The 26,925-nt window shown below is 43.5% G+C and overlaps 1 protein-coding gene across 4 annotated transcripts in view; it reads right to left on the bottom strand.

Moving 5' to 3' along the window:
* Positions 1-26,925, bottom strand: part of alg9 (ALG9 alpha-1,2-mannosyltransferase) — a 283,962-nt gene that overhangs the window by 52,064 nt on the left and 204,973 nt on the right. The window contains exon 15 of one of the 4 annotated variants that reach the window (XM_060846831.1): positions 15,769-16,077. The exons of the other annotated variants lie outside the window; for them this stretch is intronic. Coding sequence (XP_060702814.1) covers positions 16,008-16,077 — 70 coding nt within the window. The 3' untranslated portion in view covers positions 15,769-16,007. Of the gene's footprint in view, positions 1-15,768; positions 16,078-26,925 lie in introns of those variants that run through there. 4 annotated transcript variants of the gene reach the window in all.

The following is a 26,925-nucleotide window of genomic DNA, read 5'->3' as shown; positions in this document are numbered from 1 at the left end:
AACCCACGCAGACACGGGGAGAATGTGCAAACTCCACACAGTCGCCTGAGGCGGGAATTGAACCCGGGTCTCTGGCGCTGTGAGGCAACAGTGCTAACCACTGTGCCACCGTGTCGCCCACAAATTGCTGTTACATCAGCAGTTCTGGTTGGAGAGTGGAAAGTGGATGTCATGTGAGATCGAATTGAGTTCTCTGCAATTTCCTGTTGGTCCAAGGAAATACTGGCACCACCATTCTTGCCCAACTTTGAGTAAGTATTCCTACAATGAAAACCAGCTTGCTTTTCACATGCACTTTTTACAGGATTGCATTCAGACCAAATCTGAGGCTGAATTACATGTGGAAAAATTCAGAGGGAGATCATGAAGGAAAGGGAGGTAGAGAGATTTAGGGAGGCAATTCAGCACTTATGGTTAGAGAAAGCTGGATTACAAAGTTCATAATATCGTGGATGGATAAATATTCATGGACTAGTCTCTCTCTGGATTCCACTCTTGTGAAAATAAATAATACTGGTGATTGGGTTGTCCATTAAGTGTGTTGGGTCTTTCAACCATGGGAGGAAATTCAGTGTGGACTGAAAATATTCTCTCTCACTTTGCTTGTAAAGACCATCCATAACAAATTTTCTCCTTAATCTCTTGCCTTGAGGTAGGTATTTGAAGTGTGCTACAGATCACTCAAGATGCCCACATTGCTGTGGCAACATAGACCTTTTCAAGCAATTATAACCTTGAGCTATGGATGGTGATGATAGAGACTCCAATTTCTTTCCATCACAGGAATCTCACCCACTTGTATCACCCACACTGGCAGGTGTCAGAAAGATTTACAAGTTGATACTCAATCTGATTGGTCACACTTTTGAACGCATCTCAGTTTATCATCAAGTCCTTGAGGGGGACTTGAACCCAGAGTTTCCGGCTATGAGGTAAGACATATGTGTGACAAGACTCTCATTAATATCTTGCACAAAACCCAAACTAATATGATGGGGGTTTGTGACAGTACCATTCCTATGTCATCCAAGGCCACCTGTGGGGAAGTCAGGAAGGGTGTCTGTCCCTTAGATAGAAATTAAGAGACTGTATTGGAGTTCTATATACATTTGGCTAATTTACCTGGAATACTGGATGATTGAGAGGTGTAGGCTTAGCAACCAAGATTGATTGCTGAAGCAATAATACGTGCTTTATTCTATAGTTGTCGTGCAACATCTAATTGGTGAGAAAGCAATTGATGTTGGAGCACTGAGCACTTGAAATCAAAAATATTTTGTTCAGCAGCCCAGAATTCCTCTCATTAATCATAACATTTGTACGAAATTGAAAATGATTTTCCCTTGAAATGGAACTAATGCACAAAACACCAGAGAATCCTTCAAAATAACCGATAGGTTTTATTTAAAAAGGCTGCCAAGGTCACCCATTTCAGAAGCAAAGGAAACAAGACAATGGTACGACTTTGCAAAATCCCTCGTTAAAGTTCAAACTATTAAAGAACCAATTGAAATTATCTGAATAAATTACTGCATTTCTGCTGCAAAACAAGCCTTACTTCAAAACAGAAAACAATGGCTTTAATAAAATTCTTCTCTTATTTATCACTGTCTTTTGATTTGATAATGGCCCAAGATCTATTCAGTTTCATTGTCATTTACCATCGACTACTAAACTTTCCAACACTAGTATTTCCCAGACTTTTCAGGAAAATTCATTTGACAGATCAAATGGATTTTTTTCAAAGATTTAGCTAATGATTTAAGAATTTCTTAATTACAACCAAACCTCCCACATAAACTCTCTAGACTTCAAACCCGCGCTCTCCACCCACTCCCCCCAACTCCACCCAGCCCCAGTCCTTTGATCTTTCTGGCTACGTGTCAACTGATTGAGGAATAAGAGCCAAACTAGTTCTCAAGCCTAAGACATTGCTTTCCTCATCTAGCATTTGTGTGCATTGCTTGGGAGAAACACACCAGCAATTCTTCCAACCCTGCCTCTCAGGATGCTCTGCAGTTTGCAAGTTTTCCCCAGGAGAAATGGGATGCTGGAGATCTCGAGTCGAATGTGTAGTGCTGGAAAGGCACAGCAGGTCAGGCAACATCTGAGGAGCAGGAGAATCCACATTTCGGGCATACGCCCATCATCAGGAATTTTCCCCAGGGATGAGAAGATAGCTTCATGAGGTTATAGATGGCCTGTAATCCACAACATTTGGAAGGATGACAGATTGAAATAATTAAAATTTTGAGGTAGCTTGAAAGGAGAGAACTAACAGACTGTTTCCCTTGCTGGCAAATCGAGAACTAGTGGTCATAGGATAAGAAATTGACTACTTGTGCCACAGATGAGAATAAATTCTCTTGATTAAAAGGCTCTGAATCTTTGGATCTTCAACTCCAAGAGTCTTTAGACATTCAGTCACTGAAAATGCTTAAGACTGAGATCAATAGATTTTGGACACAAAGGGTTAGCTGGATATCGGGATAGGATGAGCATGTGGATAGGCGTGGAGATTAGCCATTGTCTTTTTAAATGGTAGAACAGGTGTAAAAGGTCAAATGGTCCACTCCTGCTCCTAATAAGTTCTCACAGGAACATGACTGGGTTCTGAGCCCAAGTGTACCCACAACCTTGGGTACAACCTCTAAATATTGCACAACTCACTTTCTAAAGTAATCTCTCTTATGTTTAAGAAATATAGGTTTACTAAAGTATACGTCATCACAATTTTCCTTGCTGTAAGGATTACTCATAGTCCATTTACCAAAAATATTAACAGTAATAACTTTGCAGATTGTCAAGGGACACAAAGTTGCTCTTACTGATTCACATCCGAGTCACTTTAGATTTTAAAATAAGAATGAAGAACGTCTGCACGCTGGCAAAGACATGGAGCTTACTTTCTTACATAAAACTTTGAGGTCAATTGCCTTGTAAAATTTAATAAAAGCTTCAGAGGCAACAGAAGTTATATACAATAATCACAAGTACTGTAGATGCATGGGATCAACTGCAAGGAACTGCTCATAGAATCTTGCAGCACGGAAGTCACCGAACCTTGGCCAGTCTCTGCTTGCCAGAAGCTGAAAATGTGTTGCTGGAAAAGCGCAGCAGGTCAGGCAGCATCCAAAGAGCAGGAGCCACAGGGTGGTTGGGTTGGTTGGTCCGGGTGTCCCAGAGGTGTTCTCTGAAACGTTCTGCAAGTAGGCAGCCTGTCTCCCCAATATAGAGGAGGCCACAGCGGGTGCAGCGGATACAGTAAATGATTTGTGTGGAGGTGCAGATGAATTTGTGGCGGATATGGAAGGATCCCTTGGGGCCTTGGAGGGAAGTAAAGGGGGAGGTGTGGGCACAAGTTTTGCATTTCTTGCGGTTGCAGGGGAAGGTGCCGGGAATGGAAGTTGGGTTGGTGGGGGGTGTGGACCGGAGGGAGTGGTCTTTTCGGAATGCTGATAGGGGAGGGGAGGGAAATATATCTCTGATGGTGGGGTCCGTTTGGAGGTGGCAGAAATGACGATGGATGATACGATATATATGGAGGTTGGTGGGGTGGTAGGTGAGGACCAGTGGGGTTCTGTCCTGGTGCCGATTGGAGGGACGGGGTTCAAGGGCGGAGGAGCGGGAAGTGAAGGAGATGCGGTGGAGGGCATAGTCGATCACGTCTGGGGGGAAATTGGGGTCTTTGAAGAAGGAGGCCATCTGGGCTGTACGGTATTGGAACTGGTCCTCCTGGGAGCAGATGCAGCAGAGACGAAGGAATTGGGAATATGGGATGGCGTTTTTACAGGGGGCAGGGTGGGAGGAGGTGTAGTCGAGGTAGCTGTGGGAGTCGGTTGGTTTATAGTAAATGTCCGTGTTGATTCGGTCGCCCGAGATAGAAATGGAAAGGTCTAGGAAGAGGAGGGAGGAGTCTGAGACGATCCAGGTAAATTTGAGGTCGGGGTGGAAGGTGTTAGTAAAGTGGATGAACTGTTCAACCTCCTCGTGGAAGCACGAGGCAGCGCCAATACAGTCATCGACGTAGCGGAGGAAAAGGCGGGGGGTGGTGCCAGTGTAGCTGCGAAAGATGGACTGTTCCACATATCCTACGAAGAGGCAGGCATAGCTGGGGCTCATGCGGGTGCCCATGGCTACTCCTTTGGTTTGGAGGAAGTGGGAGGATTGGAAAGAGAAGCTGTTCAGGGTGAGGACCAGTTCAGTCAGTTGAAGGAGGGTGTCAGTGGAAGGGTACTGGTTGGTACGGCGGGAAAGGAAGAAGCAGAGGGCTTCGAGTCCTTCGTGATGGGGAATGAAAGTGTACAGGACTGAATGTCTATGGTGAAGATAAGGCGTTGGGGACCGGGGAAGCGCAATTCATGGAGGAGGTGGAGGGCATGGGTGGTGTCCCGAACGTAGGTGGAGAGTTCTTGGACTAAGGGGGACAAGACCGTGTCGAGGTATGCAGAGATGAGTTCTGTGGGGCAGGAGCAGGCTGAGACAATGGGTCGGCCGGGGCAGTCAGGTTTGTGGATTTTGGGCAGGAGGTAGAAATGGGCGGTGCGGGGTTGTGGGACTATGAGGTTGGAGTTTTCCATTTGGAGGTGGCGGAAATGACGACGGAGATTTATTTCCCTCTCCTCCCTTATCAGCGTTCCGAAAAGACCACTCCCTCCGTGACTCTCTCGTCAGGTCCGCACACCCCACCAACCCAACCTCCAATCCCAGCACCTTCCCCTGCAACCGCAAGAAATGCAAAACTTGCGCCCACACCTCCCCCCTCACTTCCCTCCAAGGCCCCAAGGGATCCTTCCATATCCGCCACAAATTCACCTGCACCTCCACACACATTATTTACTGCATCCTCTGCACCCGATGTGGCCTCCTCTATATTGGGGAGACAGGCCACCTACTTGTGGAACGTTTCAGAGACACCCGGACCAACCAACACAACCACCCCGTGGCACAACACTTCAACTCCCCCTCCCACTCCCACTCCACCAAGGACATGCAGGTCCTTGGACTCCTCCATCGCCAGACCATAGCAACACGACGGCTGGAGGAAGAGCGCCTCATCTTCCGCCTAGGAACCCTCCAACCACAAGGGATGAACTCAGATTTCTCCAGTTTCCTCATTTCCCCTCCCCCCACCAAATCTCAGTCAAATCCCTCAAACTCAGCACCACCTTCCTAACCTGCAATCTTCTTCCTGACCTCTCCGCCCCCACCCCCTCTCCGGCCTATCACCATCACCTTGACCTACATCCACCTATCGTATTACCAACACCCCTCCCCCAAGTCCCTCCTCCCTACTTTTTATCTTAGCCTGCTTGGCACACTCTCCTCATTCCTGAAGAAGGGCTCATGCCCGAAACGTCGATTCTCCTGCTCCTTGGATGCTGGCTGACCTGCTGCGCTTTTCCAGCAACACATTTTCAGCTCTGATCTCCTGCATCTGCAGTCCTCACTTTCTCCTCTGCTTGTCAGTAGTCGCTTGGTCTAATCTTCTGAGGATATGAGCTCATATCTCACCAAGACACTGGTAGAATTCAAATTCAATACAAGAATAAAACTGGGGTAAAATGTTAATCTCATTAATCATAGAATCTCTACAGTGTGGAAGCAGGCCATTCAGCCATCGGGTCCCCAAAGACCCTCCAATCCATAGCATCCAATCCCGTCCTACCCCAGGTGATCTGGCCATGCTAAATTGCCCATAGTGTTTAGTGTATTTGTCAGGGGTAAACAAAGGATGGGGGAATGGGTGGGTTACTCTTCAGAAGGTCAGTGTGGACTTGTAGGGCTGAAGGGCCTGTTTCCATATTGTAGGGAATCTAACCTAATCCAATCCCTGTAACCCTGCACTTCCCACCTAGCCTGCACATCGCTGGATACTATGGAGCAATTTAGCATGGCCAATCCACCTAACCTGCACATTTTAGGATTGTGGAAGGAAACTGGAGCATCCGGAGGAAGCCCAAGCAGACACAGGAGAGAATGTACAAATTCCACACAGGCAGTTGCCTGAGGCTGGAATCGAACCTGGGTCCCTGGAGCTGTGAGGCAGCAGTGCTAACCGCTGAGCCACTGTGCCACCCCAATAATAATCCTCATGGAGCTACTGAACTGACATTAAACCCATTCTTCAAGGACATCTGCCATTCGTCCCCAGCATGCAACCCTGACACACAATAATGTGACTGACTCTTAACTCCCTCAAAAATGGCCAGGCAGGAGACTCGGTTGAATTGAACTGCTTCAAAAAATGATGGGTGTATGTATTTCCACCGCATGGACTTCATAAGCTCAAGAAATCAGCTCGCCCCTGCTTCCTCAGGGACAATTAGGGACGGGCATTTAAAAGACTGGTCTTACTAGTGACACTAGTCTGAACTAAGGAAAATATCTCAGGTTTGAGAGAATTAAATATTTAATCTTTATTCTGTAGCTTATTGGAACTCACTCAAAGGAGTATATTTTCTATTACCTATCGAGATGGCATTTTCTCCTCATTTGAACTGTACTTTGGGCAGAAGCAAGTACAGATGAACAGAGTTTCCTGTGCAATTGAAGCAGTGAAGAATCTCCACTGAAGGAGTAATGACTGTTAGATAATGTTGCAAGTTTATTAACTGACAATGCTCAGCAGATTATTACAAAACAGCACACTCAGTACACTTGACATTAATTATACTGCACCTAAATGTGAGCTGAATATTAAGTGAGGTCAGAAGCTCAGACTTCCATTTCCGTGCTGTGCAAGAGCCTGGTTCTCAGCGTGTTGTAAACAGCTTTACATCCTGTGAGGGTCAGACGCACTCCTCAACAATACAGGACTCGTTTGTTTGACATATAGACACCCTACAGACACTCACCAGACCCCACAATTATCAGCTTCCGAAACTTTAAATGGTACATAAAGTATTCTTTCATTCAGTAGCTCACACACTGTTAACAGCATGATTACGTTGCCTATAACATGAAAGGGATATGGAGAAAGTAGAGGTGAATGGATTTAAATAGGACTTTCTGAGGGCCAGCAAGGATATGCTGGGCCAAAAGGTCTTCTGAAATTCAGAAACTACAACAAATATTGAAATTCAACTCAAAACAGAAGTCGCTGGAAATACTTAGCAGATTGATCAGTAAATGACAAGGAAAGATCTGTTAATCTTTTATGAGTAATTCTTTGTTGAAACTGAATGTGTAGTTTTTTAAAACATGACCAAAAGTACTTTTCTTTTGATTAAAAATAGAAATCTTACTCAACACAAGAATGGCATTTTTCAACATAAAAACGTTACATATTCAATTGAAGAAGGGCTTATAAAAATGCATTCCTAATCCCTACACTCCAAGGACTGTAGTGGTTCAAGAAGGGGAGTCATCACCACCATTCCTCCAGGGCAATTAGGAATAGGCAATTAATATTGGGGTTCTGGATTAGTGGTGCTGGAAAAGCACAGCAGTTCAGGCAGCATCCGAGGAGCAGTAAAATCGACGTTTAGGGCAAAAGCCCTTCATCAGGAATACAGGATTAATATTGGGGTAGCTAGCAACACCCACTTGAACAAATTATTACAAAAATCCTGCCACACTTTATTATACAAAAATGACTTAAATTTCTTTGAAGTTATTTTCAGTTATTTATGAAGTTAAACAAATGGAAAACAGACAAGATTAAAATGGGAATAATACTTATCAATTACATTTATTGCTTTACTTGTGTTATACTTGAAAAACACTTGCCTGTCTTAAAATCCCCTGCCCTCTATTTTAATATGTGGGTTAAAAGACATACTTTATATATGTCAAACTTTTATGACGATAGCAGGGAGAGAAATTTCAATGAAATGCGTTAAGTGAAAGTATTGTACACCAAGCAACTTTGGGATCTTTACTTGGTGAAGCACAGAGGGTGTATTTTCTGACATTTATGCTAAAAATGCAAGCCACAAATCGGTTTCTTAATAAGTTGAACGTTGATGCATACTTTCACACAAAATGATGTTTAACTCCTCAGCCATTTTGACGGGTGGAAGCAATTTACTTCGAGCAGTTCATGGAAACGCCCTTGCTGGGATTATATGATGCTCCGAAATGATTGACAGAAGGTGTCATCACTCTTGTGGGATGACTTTATGCCGCTAATATTTCTGACAGTAAGGCCAAACTCCAAGGGGATTGTGGTAGGCGGATTTCCAGGAAAGGATTTTTTCAAGGTGACTTACTGAGAGAGCTGACAGGGGTTGGAACACTGCATAGTTAGATCACAGTCAATACAAGATGTTGGCGTAATTTCATGATGCCAGTTCTTAGATATTAGAACTATAGCAATAAACAATTGCGCATGAGGTGATCGCCAGGAAAGATTGAAAATGTAGCTAAAATCTACAGCAAGTATATTAAGCATGCAGCATGCTTTAAATAAAGGTGGAGAGGAGCATGTTATTACTTGATTGCTCTATCTGTTGGGAACAACTCGTGTTAATATGGTCCCAATGAAATGTCATCATTCCCTGGTCTATTAACAGTGATTTATCACATCCAGAGCTTCTGGCTGTCTTCAGTGCTGTATATTAATTTGTGGTGATGTGCATCAACACCTGTTTACTAGAAATGAGATCTCTGACCTCTCTACCAAGTATATCAGAGCCTCCAGCAGTGCAGCACTCCCTCAGTGCTGCATTCAATGCAAACCTAATTTGGGTGTTCTGTTTTTCTCTCCACAGATGCTGTCAAACCTGCCGAGCATTTCCAACATACACAGTATTTTATGCTTGGGATGTTCCAGTCCTAGCGTGGGGCTTGAACCTATAACTTTTATAATTATGAGGCCAGCAAGTGCTGCCAACTGAGACTTTGTAGAGTCACGCATCGAACAAAGTACCAAATTTCAATCCAGTCTTTAACACAGCCAGTCAACTTCAGCTGGAGCAGCGTTGTTCCCACATGAACTGCAGTCTCTCTTCACAAGGGGAAAAACGTATCAGCCAATTTCCCAAAGCCACTCCTTGTTACTGTGGACTGTCCCAAGCTCCAATGTAAACACTTGCACTCCAGTTGAGAACTGGAATCAGCTATGGTGCTCTCCAGAAGTTAAAAAAAAACCTTTCAACTGATCAAACGGGCAATTGGACAGTCTGAGACACAACTGAAGCATCTACCATTAGCTGTCAATGGAGAAGGTGAAAGCAACATTGAAAGAAGATTAATGTAACTATTGATACTGTTTGAGGACCCAGATATGGACTTGATGGGATGGGCAGAAGGACCTCTTCTGCACTGTATGATTCTCATTTAGATCCATAACTAAAAGCCTGATGCTTTTCAACATCACCCAAAATGAACTGTAACATATGCTTCATACAATCCCATATAAAATAACTTATTCTTCAAAGTTACACAGTTGAGTTTACGGAAGTATAATCTTTGAAGGCTCATGCAAATTAGCAGCAGTCCACATTTGGATGTAAGTTCTTTGGGATGCCCCAGGATCTGAGATTCTCTTAAATCAACATATTCATTTTGGTTTGGAAGAAGTCATATTTGTGAAGGGTAATTAACTTGATATGGACAATTTCTTTGTATGCATCTGTTACACATACATGTACTACTTTTACTATTACACACTTGCTAAGCTTCGTATTGTTAATTCTGACAATAAATACTGCATCTAGACCATAAATATTTGCTTAATGTGTCAAAATGCACTGCTTTTAAAATATCGAACACAGTATGAGGCCTGTTAAATCCAGAGAACAGATTCCAGCAAGGGATCATTTTTATATAAACCAAAATATTGTCGATGCTGGAAATCTGAAATAAAAGGTTTTTCTCTTCACAGTTGCTGCTAGACCTGACGAGTATTTCTAGCATGGTGTTTATTTTAGGTCATTTTTAACTATAGCATAGACGTTTTTGCAAAAGTCAGAGTATTTAAAGGTAGACTCCAAATTGGAAGGAACAGGATCAGAAAATTATGGAAATACTCAGCAGGTCTGCCAGCATCCCTAGAGAGAGGGAAAGTGTTTGACATTCCCTATGGAGGCAAGTTACAGAAGTCGGAATTCTTTCCAGATCCTGAACTCAGACCCCAGATGGAAATGTCACTCTATAACTTTCAGATTAATCTGAAAGGGGTGCGATACTTGCTCAATAAAGAATAGTGGGCAGATTCCTGAATCTGGAGGTCCAAGTAGTGACCATCCTGATTGACAGGAGCAGCAAGCTGCACTCACAGGTATGTAACAGAGAGGTGCTTCAACATGTCACCAACCTGTGTAAAAAAACTAAGCACACAATGGTTCGCTAGACTATTTTCAGAGAGGGGTCAACTGCATTGCTGTGGGTCTGGAAATAGAACAGGTCAAGACAACAGATTTCCCCCCTTAAAAGGACATTAGTGCATCAGATAGATTGTTGTGACAGACAATGATGGCTTCACAATTGCTGTTATTGAGACTAGCCTTCAATTCTCCCTTTAAACAAAAGTTCATTAAATGCAAATTCCACCACCCAACACAGTGGGATTTGAACCCACATCTCCACAGCATTAACCTGGGCATCTTGCTCTTCTATCTCTAAGCACTTAAACTAGTCCACAGCAATGTGGAAAAATGGAAGCCAAATGGAAAGTATTATCATTGCTGAGTGGCCTGGAACCTCCATTTCAGGGAGAGGCTGAAAAATTAGCCACTGGTCTCTCATTGCAACTTGAGGTGTTAACTATTTCTCTTGCCACAGATGCTACCAGACTTGATGAGTAATTCCAGCACTTTCTATTTTTATTTCAGATTTCCAGCATCCTTGGTATTTAGTTTTTGTAAGGATCAAATGATGACTTCAGGAACAACTGTTAGACTGTAGTGAGAGAGAAGTCGGAGTTTAATCCCTGAGAAAAGCTCTATGACAACACATTCGCATTTCACTTCTCATTTTAATTAAGCACCTGCTCTTCCAACACGAAGTTTTGGACAGATATTATAATGCACTCAGTTATGGTTTAATGAATTTACACTATGGCTGTGAACATTTTTAGAATGCTTGAAAACAGGAAGACTCCAGAGTCAGTCCTAAAAGTGCAAATAGAACTGAAACAAGATCATAAGATATTGGTGTAAAATTAGACCATTCTGCCCATTAAGTCTGTTTCAATCGGATTCCCCCTCATCCTTCATCCAGATTCTCTCATAAGAGGCAATATCCTCACTCTATCTATCCTATCACAACCCACCACTTCCCCATAAAATAATCTTCTCTCCCATATTAAAATTCACCACCTTCCAGATGCTAGAGGCAGACAGCACTATACAGGTGGGAACTGTCAGTGCTTGACCTGGAGATCCAAATGCACAAGTGGGTGGGCAGTTTGAACAGGTAAAAATCTTCAATATGACAATGTACTTTGTGTGCAGGCAAATATTGAATAACGTGCTGTCATTTTAGAATTTCTTCCTAACTTCTCTATAACATATATAATAGAGACGTATGTAATATAGTTGTACGATAAGATAAAATGATGTTTTGAGTGCTTTGCTTCATTTCCAAACGAAGACTCGGCTGAGCAGTAAGGAGATTTATTTTCTGTCAGTCAATCAAGCTGACATTAAATTGACAACAGAAGAATTGTAGCTGCCAGGCTGCTCACAGAGAAATTAAGCTTGAGCTGTGGAGACTGTAAAATCAATCTCGTCATAAATACACAGTCTCAATTTGTTTTATGTAGTGTTACATTCATTAATGTTCTATTGAGTACAGACATTCAGGAGATCTTGCAGTGTTGCAGCAAATTTCATATCAAGATTACAATGTGGGAATCCTGACAACGTATTTCACAGTCTGGCTGCTTTCGCCTGACTCATTGTTTAACCAGCTCATCACTGAAAGACTCAAGCAATTTCATTTAGGACCATTGTCTTCAGTTTCTTACAAGAACTTTTCACCCCCAATTTGTTTCTCATTTCCTTAAGGTACTATTTTTGGAAGGTACGTGACTCTTAAAATAAGCCACATTTCTCCACTGTTGATCCCATATAAGGAACTGAACCCCATAAAAATAAATTTCTCCATTACTATTCGAGTTATGTGACACCATCTATCATTGTTAAATGTTACACTACCATGTAACTCCTGTGCTATCCTTTGTTTCACAGCATCTTGCAGCACAGGAGGCCACTATTTGGTCCATTGTTCCCATGTTGGCTGTTGGAGAACTGGTCCATTTAGTCCTGGGACATATAACCTGGAAATTAGTCCTCTTTAAGTACATGTATGAGCTTGGAGGAAGAAAGGGTGACTTGTGTAGGTAGTATATTTTTGGTGGTACAGATTCAAAAGGCCTCTTTCATATTATATGATTCTCTGTCCAGTTGCAGAGTGAACTGTTAAAGGAACTGATGTAAAAACTGTGATTTTCAGTTCTCAGCAATCTGTTCTTGTTTAAACAGAATCACAGAATTGTTAAGGTACTGAAGGAAAACATTCAGTCTGTCATTCCTGCACCAGTTCTATTACCCAGCGCCAACCTCCTGCCCTTTCCCCATATCCCTGAGCACCATTTCTATCCAAGTAATCATCCAAAGCTCTCTTGAATGCCTCAATTGAATTTGCCTCCACTGCATTTCATTGCATACCCTAACTACTCATTGCATGAACAACAATGTTCGCACATCGACTTTGCTTTATTTTCACTTTATTATGCCCTGTCATTCTTTTCTCCCCCCTTTTACAAATGGCAACAGCTTCCCCCCATCAGAAAACAGTCCAGTAAGCAGTTGTGTCATTGGTGTAGCTCATGGAGGACCATCGGCATCTCTCTGATTAGAAACAGCGGGTGTAACATTGGGTGAAATTATTCTTGAGGGACACTATCCTTATCAAGCATGGGGCAAGTCAAGGGAGGGGGGGGAACAGTCCTTCGTGAATGGCCAGAATTGAACTACAGCTGCCAATGCAATTGCACACCATGTTCTTGCCATTTAACCAACTCAGCCATCTTACACTCAGAACAGGCACATTCTCTGTAGTTTTTTTTTAGATTAGATTAGATTACTTAGTGTGGAAACAGGCCCTTCGGCCCAACAAGTCCACACCGACCCGCCCAAGCGCAACCCACCCATACCCCTACATTTACCCCTTACCTAACACTACGGGCAATTTAGCATGGCCAATTCACCTGACCCGCACATCTTTGTGACTGTGGGAGGAAACCGGAGCACCCGGAGGAAACCCACGCAGACACGGGGAGAACGTGCAAACTCCACACAGTCAGTCGCCTGAGGCGGGAATTGAACCCGGGTCTCAGGCGCTGTGAGACAGCAGTGCTAACCACTGTGCCACCGTGCCGCCCACTAGTGATGTGGTTAAGTTCAGTTGGGTACTGGTAGAGATTCTGCCGTTGGATTCACTGGCCATGTGTTTACCTCTCTGGCGGTGTCATGGGAATAATGGGGTGAGTTGGCCTCGTGAGTTGGCCTCTTGCCACCTCACCCATTAAGTTCCAGACGAGAAGCTCCAGGGCCTGGCTTTCTTTGACCATCACCAAATTCAGGACCTTAAGCAGTCAATTCATGGTTAGCTCAAGACCACAGCTCACCACTTCCCTGATAAACTACTGCTGTGCATGAGAAATGTGGCAAACTTGCCAAAGAGGAAATCAGCATGACCTGACAGTCCTGTGGGTGAAGGGGCAGCCATTTGCTCTTACTTATGAGTAATGTGAGGCACAAATAGGGGACGGTCTATGAAAACCAGCCCTGTGCCCTTACCTCCAACCCCTCTTTATCCCCTTTCCCACCCACAACCCCAACCTATGGGAGGAGTATACAATGTACACAACTTCTCACTGTGCACCCTCCTTATAGTAAACTCCGAATGGCAGACTTCAGGAGCCATGAGTTGCTGTCCTCTGCCTGAGAAACAAGGCCTGTGATTTGTTGAGCAATTCACCAAAGAGTGCCTGCCAGTTTTTAAATGAATTGATTGCCAAGCAACGTGACACATGCTAGTGGAGGAGCTGCCAACTAACACGGATTTACAGAAGTGTTAGGATGCAGGAGAGTAAAGGGCCCGTTTGTGCCTGCACTGGATCTTCAAATGAGCTTCTTTACCGAGGTGTCAATCTACTGCCTTTTCTCCATTTCTATCCAAGCATTGTGCGTAGTTTTGGGCCCAGTATCTCAGGAAGGATGTACCGGCCCTGGAGCAGGTTCAGAGGAAAAACATAATAATGGGCCCAAAAATGAAAAGCTTAACATATGAGGAACACTTGAGGACTCTGGGTCTATAATGGATGGTGTTTAGGAGGAGGAGGAGGGGATTCCATTGGTGGGAGAGACTAGGACCCGAGGGCACAGCCTTTGAGTAAAGGGAAGACCTTTTAGAATGGAGATAAAGAGAAAAATCTTCAGCCAGGGAGTGATGAATCTATGGAAATCACTGCCACAGAAGGCTGTGGAGGCCAGGTCATTTAGTATATTTAAGACGGAGATGGTAAGTTCTTGGGTATCAAGGGGAAAAAGGATTACAGGGAGAAAGTTGGAGCATGGGGTTGAGAAACTTATCAGCTATGAAAGAATGGTGGAGCAGACACGATGGGCTGAATGGTCCACTTTCTGCTCCTATGTCTTAGGTCTTATAATCATTCAGCACCCTCTTGAATGCCTCAATGGAACTTGCCTCCACAAAACACATCCCATATCAATGAAAATGTTTTCTCCCCTGATTTCACACTTGCTTCTTTAGCAGATCACTTTAAATTTATGATCTCTTGATCTTGTTCCATTGCAGTCTCCAATGCATTCACATCTTTCTTGTAATGAGGTGCCCATAAATTTACACAGTACTCCAACTGAGGTCTGACAAGTGCCTTATACACATTCAACATCACCTCCCTGTTCTTGTACTCTATGCCCCTATTAAGAAGGTTTTGTGCTTTTCATGAACGCGCGTGTGCGCGTGAGCGTGCACGCACACATCTGTCCATCCGTCTGTGCCACCTTCAATGATCTATACACATATACATCCAGGTCTCTCTGCTCTTTCACCCCCCTCCCCTAGAATTGTATTGCCTATTTTATGCTGTCTCTCAATGTTCTTCCGACTAAACTGTATCACCGTACACCTCTCTGCATTGACTCCCATCTGCCATCTATCCACCCACTTGTTAGTCTTTTTGGTGTTCCACACTGTCCTCCTCAGAGTTTACAACGATTCCAAGTTTTGTGTCCCTACGCTTGCCTCCGCATTTTCGAGAACAAAATGTGGGAAAAATCTGCTTTGGAAGATTGATAACTGCCCAAGGGAACACATTCTGGATTGCTACCTACAGAATGTTAACAAGATGCATGCAATGAGCTAAGGAGAAGACTGGGAAAACGCAATGTAGTCTACCAGCAACCAAACGTCCAGACGTATGGCTGATAAAGAGCAGCGTAGGATGTGATATTTACCTCCTCTGGTAATACTTCACAGCACCACATTAACCTTATTAGGAAGGAGTGATGAGAGAAAGAGCAGGGGAGTGGGACTAATTCAATTGACAGTTTGAAAGAATCAACAAGGACTTGATGGGCTGAATGGTCTCCTCTTGAGCCATACAATGGCTTAGAGGGGGTGGCAGGGTGAGAAGAATAATTAATAAAAATAATAAAACATATTATTTCTAATAAAATAATTGAGCATGCTTCTGAAGCATTTAAGAACTGAGAGAGTAGATTAATATTTTAACAAGGGAAGCATCACTTACAGGATTGACGTAACCTCTTTTTACCCAAACGTGTCAGTTTTTTTTCCCAGATTCTAGCTGCTGAAAGGAGCCTCACGAGAGCCCTTCCGATCGAAAGCAAGTTGCAGCTACATTACAATGCCAGCAATGTCAAGAATTTACATGTCAATTGTGTAGAATCGATGTAAAGTGAAGCTGCAGGCTAACTGTAGCTTTAATTAAAGTGAATGACGCTTTCGTTGCCCCAGACAGGAAATCCTCTTAACCATGTTCACGGAGTGCTGTTCTGGTCACCTCATCACAGAAAGGTTATCATTTCCTGGCAATTAACGTACAACCGAAATGATTCTGGAGATCCGGGATTCAATCTGTGATAGAGGATAAAGGAAGTTGAGGTACATGTTGAAAAACGCTCCACAGAAGCTGGTATTCTGTCACCAAGTCACCCTTTATTCACATGCCTGTAGCAGTTGACACTGGTCCAGCTCCCTCAGAGCCAACTCTCAGAGTGAACAGAACCTCTGACACTCCTGTTTATTTTTGTCAGCCAGGGCTCCCTGATTGGACAAGATTAACAGCCCCCAATCAGGGAATTCATATTCTATGAGGTCCACCTGGTTGACCTTGTTACAATCACTTTGGATTTTCTTTAAAAATGTGATCCAATTGAAGCTTTCATGGTGATGAGGGAAAGATACAGACAAAAACAATGATCAAACATGCACAAAAAAAAAGAGATTATAAGCTAGAAATGAGAAAGTGGAGAGTATGAAATCTGGTGCAAACCCATTTTCACTTAAGGGCAGAGTGACCAGACATCCTGGTTTCTCATTAAATGTCCCGTTCTTAATAGCTGTTCGGTGTTCCAGGTTTTCATCCTTCCCCTTGTCAAACAGGAACTGGGTCTGGGGAGAGAAATGTTGACCTTTATCCTGTAATGCCCTTGACAACACGTGGTATTCAGAGCAGACAGCAGCCCTGTGTCCCTCCGACACTTCCAGCCGCTCAATTCCACCCCAGGAGGTTGTCACAATCTTCGTGGAATTGATGACTCCATTGCTGATGTTGCATTATAAATGATTAAAGAAATACTGTTTCCAACTCTGGCTGGACGTATTCCGGGACCTCTCACAGCCAACTGTCTTGGGAAATCCCATTCTCAAAAGGCAGTGGATGCAAAATCTTTTCATATTTTTAAGGCAGAGGTAGATAGATTCTTGGAGAAAGTGAGGACTGCAGATGCTGGAGATCAGAGCTGAAAATATGTTGCTGAAAAAGCGCAGCAGCATCCAAGGAGCAGAAGAATCGATGTTTCGGGCACGAGCCCTTCTTCAGGAATGAGGAAAGTGTGCCAAGCAGGCTAAGATAAAAGGTAGGGAGGAGGGACTTGGGGGAGGGACGTTGGGAATGCGATAGGTGGAAGGAGGTTAAGGTGAGGGTGATATGGTGAGGGTGATAGGCTGGAGTGGGGGTGGGGGTGGAGAGGTCAGGAAGAAGATTGCAGGTTAGGAAGGTGGTGCTGAGTTCGAGGGTTGGGACTGAGACAAGGTGGGGGGAGGGGAAATAAGGAAACTGGAGAAATCTAAGTTCATCTCTTGTGGTTGGAGGGTTCCTAGGCGGAAGGTGAGGCGCTCTTCCTCCAGCCGTCGTGTTGCTATGGTCTGGCGATGGAGGAGTCCAAGGATTCTTGATTACCAAGGGAATGAAAGATCATCTGGAGTATGCAGGAAAGAAGAGTTAAGGTTAAAATCAGATCCGCCAAGGTGTTACTGATGAGAACAGCGGGGTCAAAAAGGCTGAATGGCCTACTCTTGTTGCTTGTTTGTATGCAGTGGCCCACGCCAGACCAGTTAGAACTATGGCTCACCCAGTTAGAATTAGCTTTATTGTCACATGTACTTAAATTAGTACAGTGAAAAGTTTATAAATTGTCATTTAGAATGTCATTTTAGGGACAAAGGTACCTGGGTACAGCTTCTTCAGTTACAAAACCTTAGAAAATAGAGAAGTAATGATACCAGCATTGCAGAAATAAAGGTTCAGAAAACTGACCTTCCAATCTGAAGCTTGCCAGCAGCTAGCCTCCAGACCACTCTGGGCCTTGGCTCCAGACCGCATGGGCCTTGGCTCCAGACCCCCGCACGGGCCTTGGCCCCAGACTGCACGGACCTTGGCTCCAGACCGCATGGTCCTTGGCTCCAGACCGCATGGACCTTGGCTCCAGACCGTGCGGGCCTTGGCTCCAGACTGTGCGGGCCTTGGCTCCAGACTGTGTGAGCCTTGGCTCCAGACCACACTGGCCTTGGCTCCAGACCGCCATGACAGGATGCTGACACGGGGGTGTCGGGGACGCCACACCTGACTGGGAAGACCCCTCATCGTGTCTGTGCTGAGGCTGGGAGTTGGCCAGAGGCTGGGAGAGAAGACAAATAGAGAACACAAAGAGAAAAAATAAAGAACAGGCAGAGTGAACGAGCTCCCGCTGAAGCGTCCTACTCCACCACCAACAACATGCCAATCAACATGGTGCCCTATCTTCCCATAGATTTTCAATGTGACCCCTTTGGCCAGCCTAAGCCTAAATTTGTTCAGGTGGATGCTGTATGCTTGGATTTCGGAAAGTGCTCAATAAGGTGCCGCATAAAAAACTCATCCATAAGATAAGAATGCATGGAGTTGTGGGGAATGTACTCGCATTGATAGAGGACTGGTTAGCCAATAGAAAACAGAGAGTTGGGATAAATGGATCTTTCTCTGGTTGGAGATCAGTGGTGAGCAGGGTGCCACAAAAGTTGATTTTGGGCCCACAACTGTGCAGTGGATGTGGAGGGTCTGCAGAGAGATTTAGATAGGTTTAGTGAGTGGGCAAGAGTATGGTAGATGGAGTACAATGTTGCTCAATGTGAGGTTATCCACTTTGCAAGTAAAATTAGGAGCTTAAAGTATTTAAATGGTAAAAGATTACAGTATGCTGTTGTGCAGAAGTACTTAGGAGTGCTCGTACATGAATTGCTACAAGTTGATTTGCAGGTGTAACAGGGGTAATCAGGAAGGCAAATGGAATATCAGCTTTCATTGCTAGAGAGATTGAATTTAAGAGCAGGGAGGTTCTGCTGTAATTGTACAAGGTGCTGGCGAGGCCGCTCCTGGGGGATTGTGTGCAGTTCTGCTCTCCGTTGTTGAGGAATGATATACTGGTTTTGGAGGCGGTGCAGAGGAGGTTCACCAGGTTGATGCTGGAGGTGAGGAGGTTAGCCGATGAGGAGAGGTTGAGCCGCCTGGGCCTGTACTCACTAGAATTTAGAAGATGAGAGGGGATCTTATAGAAACTCAAAATTATGACAGGGATGGATAAGATAGAGTTGAAAATGTGTTGCTGGTTAAAGCACAGCAGGTCAGGCAGCATCCAAGGAATAGGAAATTTGACGTTTCAAGCATAAGCCCTTCATCAGGAATGAGGAGAGGGTGCCAGGCAGGCTAAGATAAAAGGTAGGGAGGAGGGACTTGGGGGAGGGGCGATGGAGATGTGACCTGGGGGGTGCAGTGAGAGAGAGACTCACTGAAATCCTTGTAGAGGGAGGAAGAGAGCTTCTTCAAGGAAGGCATCCTTGCAAGAGGATTCGCAGTAGGTTAAAATCTTCGGGTAAAAAATGAGGTCTGCAGATGCTGGAGATCACAGTTGAAAATGTGTTGCTGGTTAAAGCACAGCAGGTTAGGCAGCATCCAAGGAACAGGAAATTCGATAAGATAGAGGCAGGCAAGTTGTTTCCGCTGGTGGGTGAGACTAGGACGAGGGGACATGGGCCTCAAAATTATGGGGAATAGATTTAGGACACGGATGAGAAGTAACTGCTTTTCCCAGAGAGTTGGGAATCTATGGAATTCTCTGCCCAAAGTAGCAGTAGAGGCAGCTTCATTAAATATAGAAGGTTAAATAAATTAAGACACAATGGATGAGTTTTTGCATGGTGGGTGATGTAAGGGTTATGGGGATAATGCAGGTAGGGGAAGCTGAGATGATGGATAGATCAGCCATAATCTTATTGCATGGCATAGCAGACTCGATGGGCCAAACGGCCTACTCCTGCTTCGAGTACTATGAAACCATGAAATAGATCGGTTTCTGAAGGTAAAGATAAACTTGCTATAATCCCAGAAGACCAGTGGGTGATCTATCATTAAAGGGAGAGACAACAGGTGTGGGTTTAACCTGAGGGTCGCGATATTTCAGGCAAGGGGCTGAGGTTGAGAAGGCAAAACCTTCACAGTAATCTCAGCATCACTTTGCATTTCAACCAGCCATCCAGCCAACTGAGCTAACCCCGTTACTTTACTGTTTCTGAAGAACAGAATGATGGACAGGGAATGTCATGAGCCAGACAGAAGCTGAAATTCAATCAAGAAGCATGTTTTTTAGGCTTAGTTACCGCCATTTAAATTACAACAGCTTCTGCCACTGGTCAACAACTTTCATTGAGTCGAGAGCAGAATACTGCAGAAAATCTGTGGAATCATTGAACCTGTGCTAGAAACCCAATATTAAGATAAAGTATGGTGGAAATGTTCAGCAGATCCAGCAACAGTAGATAGAATTAAAAAGCAACTCATCGATTTGCAGGTCAAACAACAATTGTAAGAAAGCAAATCATTTCATGAACATTCTAAACTTCTCTCAAATTAATTGTGGCACTTTTTCTTTAAAAAAGCAAAAAAACTACAACTTGAAGATAAAATTTTAAACAGCAAATCATTGTCACAAATGTCATCCACAAGATATCCCACCACGAAGGCCACTATTTGACATGCACACATACTACACAAAAGCATCACAATCACAAATTAATCAATGCTCTGTTTCCATGTAATAAATTTCAATTGTGAGGACTGTATCTGGACTATTGAACTCATGTTAAATTCAAGCTGCCTGTCAAACACAAGATAGAATTAATATTTTACACAGCACTGTGGCTTTGCAGTGAAAACACAAAGGAACTAAATAGCAGTGTTAACTTAAAGCAGCAAATTGAGGAATTGCTCCAGGAATTTTTTGTTTCATCTCGTCTGTCAATGCGGCCTAAGTTGATAGAAAGGTCACATTCTCCGAGCCATGTCAATTGCATAAAATGTTCTCAATTTAAATGTTAGTTTAGTTTCTTTGCAGTGCAAAGACTGTGGATAACAGGCAGGACTGGATATTGTGGCCACGTAAAGTTCTGCATTTTGTACGTCCATTGTTTGCGAATTTGTACATTTGCAAAAGACTAATTGTATGGTTTAGCTGTCTGTGTATCTAACCTTTGCATTTCTGTGGTTGAAAAAGAAGATCATACTTCCCGGAGTCAACGTGCACCAGGGGCATGTGTCATAAACTGCAGTGCTTGCCATTTGTAAAAGTCACTGATTGCGACGTCCTCCGAGCGACATATTTTCTGTAAATGGCGGGAACCTTCCTCTATTCGTGTGGCAAGAATCCAGAACAACTGAAGGTCAGATCTATCCCACTGGAACACTGCTCCTGCAATCTGGACAACTTGCATAACTGACAGGCAACCTTCTGACCCTCTCAGCTTGTGGGAATCTACACCACCTTCCTACTGCTTTTGGGACAGCCTACGGTTACAGCATGACAAGAGATGAGGAAACAAAAGGCTGAACTATGCTCTTCCTGCATGAAACATTACTTTGTCTAATATTTTACTAATAACATTTGACTGCAAGAAAGATAGCTCTTTATTCGAGGTAATAACCTGATGCATATTGGGAAATAAAACAGAAAGTGCTGGAAATGCACAGCTGGGCGACCTATTTCATTGTTCTCCTTCGATATATTAACCCATTCTGGCGTGGTTAGTATTGCAGCAATTTTGTTTCAGAACCAAAGTCTTGAGGGAACAAACAGTCACTGAAGCAGAAAAGGCCATGTGACCTATTGAGTTTCTGTAGAATTCTCCTGCTCTGTACTCAGAGTACAGCAAGCCAATTTCCCTTAAGTGCCCATCCAATTTCCTTTAGAGATCATTTATCGTCTCTGCTTCACCCACTTTTGAAGGTACAAAGTTACAGGTAATGAGACTCGCTACATAATAACGGTCTTTTCCACATTCTCCAACCCCTGCAGCCCGTCAGTCTTGCCCAAAATATTAAACCTATGTCACCTGGGCCTCATACCATCAGCGAATGTACACATCTCTTCATTGTTTACAGCCTTAGATGTGAAGAGTTGTGAAGCCACCATTCCAATGAGGAGATTCTACATTACTGCTACCTGAGGATGATAGGGTATGTGCCAGTATTGGACAAAAAAATAACAAGATAAAGTCACTATAGTCTGACCGGACCATAATGGTGCTCCCTCATTATAGAGACAGAGACAGAGAGAGAGCGAGGACTGGTGGTGAGTTTAATCTGAAGGTCACCATCCCTTAGATGAGTGGAGGGATTGAGAAGGAGAGTCAATCATGGACAAGTCAGCCGGTGCAGGAATTACAAGATAATGCATGGCTTAGAAAAGGGTGGACGCTGGGAAACAATCCCCGTTAGGCGGGGATACTAGGACTTGTGGGCACAGCCTTAGAATTAGAGGGGGCCGATTTAGAACAGAAATGAGGAGACATTTCTTCAGCCAGAGAGTGGTGGGCCTGTGGAATTCATTGCCATGGAGCGCAGTGAGGCTGGGATGTTAAGTATCTTCAAGACAGAGATTGATAAATTCTTAATCTCGCAAGGAATTAAGGGATACGGGGAGAGTGTTGCTAAGTGGCATTGAAATGCCCATCAGGTTTGCTTGAATGGTGGAGTAGACTTGATGGGCTGAATGGTCTTACTTCCACTCCTATTTCTTACGGTCTTATGAACCCACCCTGTTAGCATCACTCTAATTGCAGTCCAGCCAAAAGAGCTAACAACCCCACCACCACCCCACAAAGGTAAAGATCCCAGAGCTGCTCTCTTATTATAGGGAGAGAGAGAGAGAGAGAGAGAACTAGTAAATTGTTTAACTTGAGAGTCACCATGCCTCATGCAAGGGGAAGGGTTGAGAGGGAGAGTCTTTCATGGTAACCTCAGCTGGTGTTGGAATTGAACATAAGTCATTGGCTTCACTCTTCATTGCTAAGCAACACTCATTCCAACTAAGGTCTGCTGCTACCTAAAAAGTGCAACCCCATCAAGGAAATGGGGTACTTTCTTTCACAACACTAAGAACTATACTTCGTCCTTTTTAATTTCCTTTCGTTCATTGTTTGGAAATGAATTTCACATCACTGCTATGCTTGCAAAGTGGTGACTGAACAATAATAGTTTTGGATGGGTTTCTGAGCATTTGCAATTAGATTCGTCTGTTTTAATTGTGACAGATGAACTGAAAAGGTTAAGTCAGAATTTAGCTCAGTGCTTTGATCAGACAGAAGGTTTACGCCTTGAGGAGAGTCTGTATCGCATTTTTAATAAAACAAGTTTGATGCTGTAAAGCGATCGACCGCAATTGAATGTACCTTGGAGAACCGCAGTACAAAGTCACCTTGTCACATTTCCTTTTGATTGCATAATTATGCCACCAAAAGCTCAATTTCATCAGCAGCGATAGTTCTTCATTTGAAATCCTGCCGTTCAGCATCTCGAGAGGTTTCAGAAGCTTCCCACTCAAGGTGTTTCACTCTTCAGCTTCAAATCTGTGCCACTCAAAGATCGTCTTCTGCACAATGTTTGGCAAATCCAATGAAGTCTTGCATTCAGACTATTAAAAAAAAATCTCCATACATAGATGAAAAAATGACCATTTCCCACGATACCACATGAGCAAGTTCATGCTGCTCTTGATTTTATGGTATTTCTTTTTGATACAAAAAAATTTGAAATGGTGCTTTATGATAAGCATCAACTTGAATGAATGATGAATGGAAAATAAGGAACAAAAAAAAACAATGTGATTCCTGAAAATCTGAGATAAAAAGCACAAAGAGATGAAAACTGAATCTGGAAGAAGGAAGAGATTTGTATATATTACCTTTCACTATCTCAGCACATCCAGAAGTGCTTCACTTTAAATTAATCTTTTAATATATGGCCACTGCTGTTTGATAGACAAATGAGAGAAGCAATCTTCACAAAGCAAGTTCCTACTATAACTTGGATTTCTATAACATTTTTAACACAATTACAGGCACTTCACAGAGGCACTATAAGACAGCTTTTGTTACTTAAGGTGAAACGAGGGCTGGTGGCCAAAGACTTGGTTAACGAGGGAAATGACTGGGTGCATCCCAAAGGGAGAGAGTGAGGTGGAGAAACAGGGAAATTTAAGAAGGGAATTCCAGGCTTAGGTTTCAGGCTGCAAATGGTAGCAGTGATTCAAATTGGTGATGTTGATGCAGCCTGAATTAGAAGGGTGCGGACAAACTGAGTGTTCTTGCAACCGGACAAAATTAGAGATGGGAAGGGATTAGGCCATGGAGAGATTTGGAAGCAAAGATAAAAATTTTAAATTTGAAGCACGAAGACAAAACGCAGGTCAATGAGCAGAGTGATGTCTGGAGAACAGAATATGATGGCCTGCAGGAGCTTGAATAACTTTGCAGTTATAGATGTTCAGTTGTCTGAGGATAAGGGTGGCCGGGGGTGGGAAGAGGGGCAGCAGGGCAGTTGAAGGGGGAGGGTGCTTGTTGCCATCCAAATGTCATTGGTTTATGGGATACACTGTGAGAAGCCAAGCCAACCACGGCCCCCTTACTTTGGAGACTGTTTTGGAGCAATCAGTTATCTGTGAAATCTCGATCCATCAGCCAGTGTTGATACCAAAGCATGTCAAAGTCTGCACCCACCAGCACTGCCTCTATGATGAAATCAATAAAGTAGAGGAAAAGGAATGGGGAGAGTAGGCAGTGTTGCCACACTCATGTGGTGATGTTGGAAAAGTCCACGGTGCCTCTGCTGGTCTTGGCGCAGTAGCTGGAGTCATGGTAGAAGGCTCTGATGATGTCAATATGTCATTCTACGATGTTATATTAACATGTGATACCAGACTGACTGCCAATGGGCGCTATCCAAAGCCTTCTTCATATCAAGGAACCATCTCCAGAGAGAGTGATTTAGAGACTGATATCCACACAAAGCAGCATTGGTTTTCCAACAGTATGGAAACCCAAAAGCATAAACATTGCCATGAAGCTGCAAGTCTGTAATGCCAATGGCAACCTATGCCAGTAAGACATGAACAATAATAAGTCACACCAGTTCACCAGCACTACCCACACAAGATCCTGCAAATCACATGGAAAGACAGTCTCATCAATGAAGAAGTGCTGCACAGGAGGTCAAGTGACATAGCAACGGAAAGTGTTCTTTGCTTCCCAGATGTACGCCCCAGAGTGGACATCAGCCGGTCAAAAAAGGAGCAGTTTTGGCCAAGGAAGACCTAGTGAACAACAATTAAGGGGAACTTTCAAGAATAGGACTCCACTTGGGGTGAAATGAAAGAGATTGCAATGAACTAGACAGTGGCAGAGTCTTGCTGTCTACTGTCTAGCATGGGATAAATGGAATTAGGTCTATGTCATGTTTATAGAGGGCAGAACGTGGGAGCTCAGCCAAGGGCATGTTGGTATAATCAATTCTGAGAGGTAACAAAGATGCTAGGTAATGGAGAAGTGAGAGTCGTGACACTGGGGATCCCACAACCTTCCTTTGGACATTACATAATACTTTTACTTTTACAGGACTAGAGTATAATAAAGGAAGCAGACAAGGCCTTGATTCAGTGCCTCATCTGACTGACAGAACTCCTTAGTCCAGCACTGGAATGTAACATGAATGTATGAGCTCACCTCCTGGGTTGGAGCCTTACCTCACAATGTGCAGTCAGATAGGAGTCCATTTCAAAACTAACATCTCAATGCTATCCTATACTAAGGGCAAAAACCTAAACATCCCATCAAACAATCAGATTGATGAATTTTTAATTGGCAAAGTTGAGTCCGAAACAGAAAATGTGTATTGGAATATTGAATCCAATTTCAGGTTCAGAAAGCAACATGAAGGGAGGGAAATAAAGACTTTATTAAGGCTTAGACAAAAACAAATGAAAGAGACAAGTTGTTGAAAAACTTATTGTATTAAATTTCCAATAATTATTAAAATGCAAAAGAACGATATTCCATACTTGTTAAATTTACTTATCAGTGCTGAAGATTGCTTGGTAATTAAGACTCAGGATGTTTGAAGTGTATTTCTACTGAAATTAATAAGTCCACACTTTATTTAGCAAGTTTATAGCATATATATCAGGCAAATACATAACTACACATCATTTCATATAATTCGGAGCCGAATTCCTTGTTAAGATACTATTATCATCCAGTCTCTGCAGCAACATGGTATCTCAGAAAGCAACTTGCAGATCTATAATTATTTGCAACTATGTGAATATTGGAAGTCTAACTTATATGTTATTAATGGTGAGGCCTCTTAGCAGAAATAATGACCTGCCAAAGGGGAGACTCTTTACACATTTCTCAACCCCTCATGGCCTTGCCCTTTCCTCTTACAGCTGCAAAAGCTTCCCATTTTCAATTTTAATGAGCAACATGAAGAAGGAAAAGAAACAAGTTGCTTTCCTGTTGCCTTCCTCATGTGTGCTTTAAGAAAGCACATGCCCTCTTCCTGAAGCATCCTCTCTCTCTGCACGTCACCTGTAAGATGTGAGCTCTTCTACCACTACCATGAGTGGCACGGTGGCACAGTGGTTAGCACTGCTGCCTCACAGTGCCAGAGACCCGCATTTAATTCCCGCCTCAGGCAACTGTGCATGGAGTTTGCACATTCTCCCAGTGTCTGTGTAGGTTTCCTTCGGGTGTTCCAGTTTTCTCCCACAGTCCAAAACATGTGCAGGTTAGGTGAATTGGCCATTCTGAATTGCCTGTAGTGTTAGGTGAAGAGGTAAATGCAGGGGAATGGGTCTGGTGGGTTGCTCTTTTGCAGGTTGGTGTGGACTTGTTGGGCCGAAGGGCCTGTTTCTACACCGTAAGTAACCTAATCTAATCATTGTTGAACAAAAAAATGCCAGAGAATGGCAGATGCTGGAAATCAGAAACAAAAGCAGAAATTACTGGAAAAGCTCAGCAGGCCAAACAGCATCTGTGGAGAGAAAGCAAGGTTAATGTCTTGAGTACAGTGACAGTTCTGAAGAAACATTAGCTCTGCTTTTGCTCCATTGATGCTGC

Source organism: Hemiscyllium ocellatum, chromosome 29 (genome assembly GCF_020745735.1).
Source record: "Hemiscyllium ocellatum isolate sHemOce1 chromosome 29, sHemOce1.pat.X.cur, whole genome shotgun sequence".
Taxonomy (NCBI): domain Eukaryota; kingdom Metazoa; phylum Chordata; class Chondrichthyes; order Orectolobiformes; family Hemiscylliidae; genus Hemiscyllium; species Hemiscyllium ocellatum.
This window is presented reverse-complemented; position numbering and strand designations above follow the sequence as displayed.